Source organism: Bombus pyrosoma, linkage group LG6, assembly GCF_014825855.1.
Source record: "Bombus pyrosoma isolate SC7728 linkage group LG6, ASM1482585v1, whole genome shotgun sequence".
NCBI classification, from domain to species: domain Eukaryota; kingdom Metazoa; phylum Arthropoda; class Insecta; order Hymenoptera; family Apidae; genus Bombus; species Bombus pyrosoma.
Window position 1 is genome coordinate 10035892 of NC_057775.1, and position 10302 is coordinate 10046193.

The window sequence follows — 10302 nt, forward strand, 5'->3', positions numbered from 1 at the left end:
CGTTATAACATAATGCTATATAATGTGATACGTTGTATCGTAGTGCCACATAACGATTAACGTTATTACGTAATACTATGTAACGTTATACGTTGTATTGTAGTGCCACATTATGGTATACGTTATAACGTAATACTATATAACGTTATACCTTGCAACATAATACTATATAACGTTTTACGTTGTATTGTAGTGCCACATAACGATATACGTTATAACCTAATACTATATAACGTTATACGTTATAACGTAATGCTATATAACGATATAACGTATGACGCAATACTATATAACGTTATACGTTTATCGTAATACCACATAAGTTATATGTTACAATGTATTACTATATAACGTTATACGTTATATAGGAGTGCCATATAACGATATACGTTATAATGTAATACTATATAACGTTATACGTTATATCGTAATACCATATAACGTTAAACGTAGTATTGTAGTGACACATAACGATATACGTCATAAAGTAATGCTATATAACGTTATGCGGCATGTTCTAATACCACATAACGTTATACGTTATAAGGTAATACTATTTAACTTTACACGTTGTTTCGTAGTACCGTATAACGGTACACGTTATACGTTCTATCGTAACACCACATAACGATATACGTTATAACGTAATGCTATATAACGTTATACGTTGTATCGTAGTGCCACATAACGATTTACGTTATTACGTAATACTATGTAACTTTATTCGTTGTATTGTAGTGCCACATTACGGTATACGTTATAACGTATTACTATATAACGTTATATCTTGCAACATAATACTATATAACGTTTTACGTTGTATTGTAGTGCCACATAACGATATACGTTATAACCTAATACTATATAACGTTATACGTTATAACGTAATGCTGTATGACATTATACGTTATATCGTAATACCACAAACGTTAACACGATATAACGTAATACTATTTATCGTTATACGTTATACATTATATCGTAATACCACATAACGTTATACGTTATAACGTAGTACTATATAATGTTATACGTTATATTGTAAAGCCAAATAACGATATACGTTATAACGTAATACTATATAACTTTATTCATTATATCGTAATACCACATAACGTTATACGTTATGAGGTAATACTATTTATCGTTATACGTTATAGCGTAATACTATATAACATTATACGATATATCGTAATACCACGTAACGTTATACGTTATAATGTAATACTATATAACGTTGTATGTTATATCTTAATACTACGTATCGTTATACGTTATATGGTAATATTATATAGCGTTATATTTTATATCGGTATACTGTATAACGTAATACGTTATGAAGTTGTACAGTATAATGTAATGCGTTATGACGTTATTGTATATATCATGATATGTTATAACGTTACACTATATAACGTTATAACGTGTTGCATTTGGAAGTATAACGTTATATGGTAGAATGTTTTAACGTATAACATTATATCGTATTACGTTATATATTATAACGTTACAACGTATTACGTTGTATAGTTTTACCGTATAATATATTATGGTATATAGTATTACGTTATATCGTTTTGGGGTATATGCTATTACGGTACATCGTATTACGTCATATAGTATTACGTTATACATTATTACGTTGTATAGTGTGACGTTATATAGTGTTGTTTTATAACTTATTATGTTGTATGATATTTTGTTATTTTATATTGCGTTGTAGTTTATCATAACATGTAATATTATATTACTTTCTATTCTATTGCATTATATTATAATACGTATTTCTGGTACATGTTCGTGCCGGGTATGCCGGAGCCATGTTATAAGAGGTAGCCGTTAGTCAGTTGAGAAATGAGTGTTTTCAGTGTTGTCAAGGAATGTTGTCAGCGTTGTCATGGAGTGTTGTCAGCGTTGTCAAGGAGTGTTGTCAGCGTTGTCAAATAGATGTTGTCAGCTTTGTCAAGTAGTGTCATTAGCCGAAAAAAAGCGTTGGAAACGTTGTAACGAATGTAATGTGTGACGAATGGTGACTGCGTGCATATATACTGACTGGGCATCATACTAAATTTTGTGTTGACATGAACAATATGGAAGCAAACCATGCCTTTACCAAACCTACTAGCAGAATCCTCTTCCACAAGTATTGCGTTGTATAGTATTACGTTATCACGTATTACGTTATATTAAATAACGTAATAGTATATCAGAACATGTTATATTATATTACGTTATAATGTATTACGTCATAATGCATTATCTTATATACTATTACGTTATATATTATAACAATATAACGTATTACGATATATGGTATAACGCTATGACGTATTACCTTATATTGTATGACGTTATATAGTATTACATTATACAGTACTATGTTATATAGTATTACGTTGTATAGTATTACGTTATATAATATTAAGTTATATAGTATTACGTTATATACTATTTCATTAAATTATATCGCGGCATAATGTATTACGTTATATAGTATCGTGTATTACGTTATCATGTATTAAGTTGTATTAAATTACGTCATAATATATCATAACATGTTATATTATATTACGTTATATTATATTACGTTATATTATATTACGTCATACAGAATGTCATTATACTGTATCACGTTATACTATATCACGTTTTACTTTATAACGTTATATTGTATAACGTTACATTATATAACGTTATACTATGTGACGTTGTCCTGTTTGACGTTGTATTATGTTACTTTATCATATATCACGATATACTGTATGACGTTTTATTTTATTACGATATATTATGTTACGTTGTACGATATTATGATATTCTATACAACGTCATACTGTGTGACGTTACCTATGTGAAATTGTACTATATTACACTATACTATATGACGTTATATTATATCACGTTATACTACGTGATGTTATACTGTATGACGTTATATTACTTGACGTCATACTGCATAACATTATACCATGTGACGTTATTATGTATAACGTTACATTCTATAACGTTATACTATATTACATTATACTATGTGACGTTATGATGTATAACGTTATATTATATATCGTTATCCTCTATGACGTTATACTGGATGACGTTAGACTGTATAACGTTATGCTATGGGACGTTGTACTGTATGATGTTATATTATGTTACGTTATAGTTTATCCCGTTATACTTTATGACGTTCTATATTATTATGTTGTATTGTGTTACGTTGTACTTTATTACATTATACTATACAACGTTATAGTATGTGAAGTTCTCCTATGTGACGTTATACTATGTGAAATTGTAGTATATTTCGTATACTATATGACGTTATGTTATATCACGTTATAATATATCAGGTTATGTTATATTATTTTATACTGTGTAACTTTATTATATGACGTTATATTATGTCACGTTATACTAGGTGACGTCATACTGTATGACGTTATATTATATGGCGTCGTACTACATAACGTTATACTGTGTGACGTTATACTATATGGCGTTATTCTATATGACGTTATACTATATAACGTCACACTATATAACGTTATACTATGTGACCTTATACTGTATTGCGTTATATTATGTTACGTTATCGTGTATCACGTTATACAATATGACGTTCTATTTTGTTATGTTGTATTATGTTACGTTGTACTATACTACGTTATACTATACAACATTATTCTATGTAACGTTATACTATTCGACGTTATGTTAAGTGACGTCATAGTGAATTACGTTATATTATATCACGTTATACTATATAACGTTGTACTATATGACGCCCTATTTTATCACGTTATGCTATATAACGTTATATTATATCATGTTATATTATATCACGTTGTATTATATCACTTTATGTTATGTGACGTTATACTATATGACGTTATATTATATCACGTTATGCTATATAACGTTATATTATATCACGTTATAATATATCACGTTGTATTATATCACTTTATATTATATGACGTTATAATATATCACGTTATATTATATAACGTTTTACTTTAGTACGTTATATTATAACACGGTATATTATATTACGTTATACTATATTACGTTTGATTACATCACGGTATATTCTATTACGTTAAACTATTTGACGTTTTACTATAGTACCTTATATTATATCACTTTTTTCGTATCACGTTGCACTGTATTGCGTTATGCTGTATTACTTTTTATTATGTTATATCATAATATATAACGTTATAATATATTATGTTATATTATCTTACGTTATGTTATATTTCGTTTGATTATATTATAATTTATAATGGATACCGAATAATTATTCTGGTTATAAATCATTCGATTGAATTATCATTATTTCGTCCACTATCTTTTAAATGTTTAAATATTTATTCCATGCCATTTGAGATGTCTTTCAGATTCTAAACTGGGTTGATTGGTATTCTTTCTGCGATATTATCGATAGACGGATTAGTAAATTTATTAGTTCAACGTAATAACTCTTGAGAGGGAAAAGTAGTAATATTGGTAGTGCAGGATGTAATGTTTCTAACTCAATGGATGTTGTAGAAAAAGCATAAAGTATATAAGATATCCCAGGTAGATAAAAGACTATCTTAATATCTAAATTCATATTATTGTTAATATCACAATTTCTAACCGTAAATATGGCCGTAATTTACATCATTATTATTTTCGTATTCATATTCTCGTAACTTCGTAAAAATATTATTACGTCTTTTTATATTATATATAAGAAATAATTATTCATAATAACCGAATCAAAGGAATAAGTAAGCTACAGATTTTGAAACATTTGCAAGGAATTTAGAGATACGAAAGTACACATACTGTATACGATACCCAGAATTGCATGGAATACACAAAGTATAGAATTCATTCTAATGTTCAGTGAGTAAAAAATATACTTCACCTCGATCATATTTCTTGAAATGTATTAAAATCATAAGAGACGTACAAATAAAAATCTTTATATACAAAAATAATTATGATTAAACGAAATACCTAACCCGAAATATTGTTAATAAGCAAAGAAGATCAAGTGAAATCATATACTGTTTTACTCAAACAATGCTAAAAATAAGAGCATTTTGCTAAAATAAATAGACTTGCGGATGGCTAGAATATAGAAGTAGAAAATAAGAAAAATCTTTGTATCCACCGGGGTTGCAATAGACGAAAACCGATAGGCGATTATTATTACTATTGTTATTGTTATTATTATTATCTCTATATTAACTAGTTACGGGTGTTATATATATGGACAAACAGGCATGATGCCAAGTCTGCTCATAATTAATCTATTAAGTGCTATAAACGAGCGTGTTATATTTATATCTTCTAGAACTGACTCTTGCATGCAGGTATGGATGTTTATGTGCAGATCTAATTCCTGTATATTTTTGTGAAAAGATTTGAATGCTATTCCAAATACTGATACGATTATTGGTAAAATTTTTGCAGTTATTTGATGTCATATCTTTGTTATTTCTCGCGGTAATGGTACATGTTTTTCTATCTTTTCTTACTACTTCTTTATTACGTTGTCGTCATACAGGGTGTTGATTTCTATTAGGTGTGTTGTTTCGTTCATTTTATCTATTAGTGTTATGTCTGATATATTGTTCGTTATTGTATAATCCGTTTGTGTAATTTTATCCCAGTATAGTTTTACGTCATCATTCTATAATACTGCTTGTGGTCTGTATGTACCTATGTATGTATGCATGCACCTGCCTGAGTATCATTTTCCATTGTGCACTTGTAATTCTATGCTATGGCTTTGTGAATTCCTTCCTGCCGCTCGGTTATTCCTGTTTATTATCATTATTACTATTATTGTTATATCGATATAAATATAATTTTTGAAATTCGCGATAGAGCAATATAAATAAGTAGAACTCGATGCTCATTAAAGTAACGAAGTACATGGACGAATTAAACATTTCAACGATTAAATATTCAGATAAGAGGCACCAAGGGCGAGCATACGGAGAGCGAAGGAGGCATCTACGATATCAGCAACAAACGTCGGCTGGGCTTGACCGAGAGGGAAGTGGTTTTCGAAATGAGAAACGGGGTGCTTGAATTGATCAAACAGGAGAAACAACTACAAGAAGACTAGCCGTGATATCGTTTGTCCGATGGAAATCAACGAGCGGCAAACTGTTTTGTCGATTCCAGGTAAATTCAGCCGTTTTTATGACTCTTATAAATCAAAATACCTAAACTGTATCGATTAATGTTCCTTCCTTCCGCGATTCTTTATTAATTTCTGATAACATTGTTGTACGGTTGGTAATACCGACTATTTTTATACAGAAATATATACACAATGGCTATATATATATAAATTATATGTGTACTACTTCGTGTTTCAATTTACTTGCAAATTAATTTAATTCAATTGTATTATTCGATGATCAAGATTATATATTTATTGATTTTAAATTAGTAGATATTACTTTGACGAGGAAGTAATGTCACTTTTGATCGCGGAGGAAATCAAGGCAATGGTTCTACGCTTTTGAAACATTTTCTTCTTATTCGAACTTAGAAGTTAACTTAAAAATAGAGTAGTTTTAACGTTTAAACTCGAAGCGTGGCAAAGTTTGTTTTTGGTCAATTATTTTACCTTCGAGATTTCTTTTTACATTCCACATTTCCTAGAAACTCCATATTCTTCCTCTACCGTGAAATTATTTGAAATTAAAAGAAATACATACGCATTCGTTGAAATCGAACGAGAGGATGAGAATTGACTTCTTTTGTATGAAGGTAGTATGGAAAGGCCATAGAAAACAATGACCAATAAAATATAATTAATTAAACAAAACAAGACCATTCACTTTTATACCTATAAAACCGGCACTACTTCCCCATTGGCTTGATATCTATTCGAATGGTTGCACGAATTCTTTAATACTCACTGTGCCGCAATGAGCTACGCGAAAGCCATTTCAAGCAGTTGGAATCAAAAAAACTAGCACAGTGTTTTCCGTAGCTGCTAGAAAATACGTACAATCACTTGCGGTAACCCCGTGGGATCTTATATCGACAACATCGGCTTTACGATACTGAATATTCACTTCTTCGACTTACCATATATTCAATATTACATCTTCGGACACGGAGGACGCAACACACGACAAATCTGGCCGTGCAGAATTTCATATTGATATCATCGAAGTTGCAGAACTTACGAGATTCGGTATAGAGTATAGACGAACGATGGAGAACGATCTTAAAACGAGTAGATCTTAGATATGCGCCAGAGGCGATTTTCACGTTGTCAGATAGTCGTGAATTTGGAAATTTATATAAGATTCTAAAACTTCAGAAACGTAGTAAATAAATTTGACAAATCTTTGTAGGATACGAACATCAAGTTCGTAAGATAGAATTTCCGCGAATTTGAAATCTTACATTAATTTTCCAATTGATATCTTTGATTAATGAATCAATATCATTAAAACTTGCATTTATTCTTCCATTTTAGTTATTCTCAAAATTTCAAAGGAAATATTATCTATGTTCTTGGCTTATTTTTCATTTAGAAAATGCCTCTTAAACTAGGGTCTTTATACCATCTTTGAATAACTATTATTCCCATTAACTTTTCAAACTTTCAGAGCTCAAATTCTTAAAGATAAATTCGCAAACGAAGCTTTATTAATTTTAAGTACACAGAATCGAGAAATTGAAATGACTCTCACTCGTACAATTCGATAGATAACTCGTTAGAGAAAACAATCGAATTAATAGAAATCGATAAAGACAACCTCGGAATCATTAGACTCGATTAGTAAACTCTTGAAGCGATAAGACATAAGAGACTAAACGATAATACACGCGAAATGTAGATATCTAGGTTATGGAAATAGTGGAAAGACTTTCGAGGATTAAGAACATAAATATTTCGCTGGTCTGAAGAGAAATAAGAATTCTAAGAATGTCAAAGATACATGAGAACTTTAGCGGTACCATAGGTATGCAAACTATCCGAAATTGTAATATGTTGTACGAGTACTGCTGATATGTATGATCGCTAAAAAATTCCGAAGATACCGCAGATATCTGAAGACCGCAGAAATTCCATTGATGTTTGAAGCATCCATGATCCTCCAGAGTTTCAAACTTATCGACAGGATTCGAGGTCATCAGAGGTTTTAAGAGTACCTATTCCGGGATCATGGAAGTCCAACAGATATTGAGGGTATCCTGGAACCTAGAAAATTGCGTGAATATTGATAATACACGTTTGCCTGGAAAGCCACGCTTTGGACTGGTAACGTAATTGAATGTAAAAAAAATCGTTCTTCAAGGTATATCCTTTATTCAAGGTATATCATCTCTCTAACTTTATTTGTTTTTCTCAAAAATCAATGTTAACTACACTCTCAATTTATTCTTTCATGAAAAATTTTCCTTAGTTAGAATATTTAGACTATTTAAAAGGTAAAGAAAAAAACCGAGAAATGTTTCCTGGTCTTCCACTTGATAACACATTTTGTTCATGAAAATTGGAACTGCAAAACTATCAAGTCGCAACGATTACAATATTTCGAATGTCTCTACCAGATGGCATTAAAGATTTGGTATACCGATTAAAATCAGGAAATGTCCGCTCTGTACAGGGACAAGACACGGATAAGGATGGTGAATATTCTACTAACCATTCTTTTTCACGGTGGTTAAGTAAAGTATAAACTTCATTTCATGAACAATACAGTCGAATTTATCAAATGTTGTTTCTTTTCTAGTGGACTAAATTATCGATACAATCAAGCCATTTGGTCATATCCCTTGTTTTTTCGCCTTACCTTTCCTTTATGAGTAGAAAAATTCTTTTTACCTTTGAAACTCGTCGAATGGTACTCAATAAATAATACCAATAAAGCTAAAGATAGTCGACCAATGAATGAATAGATTTCTGAGTATGTGTTACTGCTGTGATCTCGTGTAATTATTTCTACGGTTGCAATGTTTTCTTTATGAGTGTGTTATTGGAATTTTGAGTTTCCGGAGTAGAAAGTGGTTACAGAGTGCCAAATCAGATAAATACAGTGGATAAGGAAGCATTGCTACTTTTTTGGCAAAGATTCACGTATAATGTGCTGCTATAAGCAGGTAATGTTGAATGCGAAGTAGAATATATCAATATTATGTCTGACGAATGAATGTTGTAGCAAGTAGTGCCATAGCGAAGCATAGTAATGCGATATTCACTGATTCCTACACCTGTGAATCTTAAAGTTGTCATTAACAGATTCCATGATATCCTGAATCCTGAGTAAGTGTCCTCCTGATTATTCTGAAAGCTGCGTTCTCTTAAGTTGAACGCTCTGACAACTTTAATATTATTTAACGCCGAGAACCTACTATTTCTCACACCATAAAAATATACTATATGTGAATGTGTCTAGAAATAACAATAACGCGCAGCACAGCAGCACCGGTATCCTGAGCCTGACAACGGAATGGTTATGAGAGTTTGCAGGATGTCATTTTCCGCGTATATAAACTATCATATATTACATCGTACGACGTTTGATATTGGAAACATCGAACTTCTTTCATGCTGCAAAAAAACTTGTGTAATATGAGCCTGAGTAAGTGCCTGGTAGGAAATAAATGTATAAATTTCCTAAATTCTTTTAAATTATAATTTATTGTGCCATCGACTTATGGTAATTAAACTTTAATCACGTGCATAGTTATATGCTCGATAAACTCATTATTCCACACTGTTACTTAAACACTCGAAGTACTCAAATAATGTTATACATTTTCTGGTATAAATTTAAATTGTTTTTAACTTTTCTTCAATAAATTTCTTCCTCCTTAACCCTTTGCGCACAATAAAATCTGCTCATAAATACATGATGGTCCCGACAAAATTTTTTAGAAAAAATATGTGTTCCTATAATCGTACATATATATATATATATATATATATATATATATATATATATATATATATATATACACACACACATGTATATATGTATGTATGTATATGTATATAAACAAAATTGATAACAAATTTTAAAACAATAGATCTAACAGAAAATTTCCATAATAGATCTACAATGGCTTTTGAGTATCATTTTTCGAATGATATCTTAATTTATTAATTGTATATTCTCACATCTGTGTCAAACTAAATAAATTCATATCTTACACGAATTCACATCGTTAGCCAAGCGAGATTCTCTTCACATCGTTTGTTTCATCCCATCCTTGAAATTCTCTAATCAGGGTTCACGAGGTAACCATGTGAAATCTAGTGCGATTTGA

General features: G+C 30.4%; 1 protein-coding gene across 1 annotated transcript; it reads left to right on the forward strand.

The window, feature by feature from the left end:
* Positions 1–5394: 5394 nt before the first annotated feature.
* LOC122568210 (arginine kinase-like) lies at positions 5395–6186 on the forward strand. The gene is made up of 2 exons (XM_043727674.1): positions 5395–5505; positions 5969–6186. Exons 1-2 carry the CDS (start codon positions 5422–5424, stop codon positions 6125–6127), a joined length of 243 nt encoding a protein of 80 aa, XP_043583609.1. The 5' UTR covers positions 5395–5421; the 3' UTR covers positions 6128–6186.
* Positions 6187–10302: the final 4116 nt, after the last annotated feature.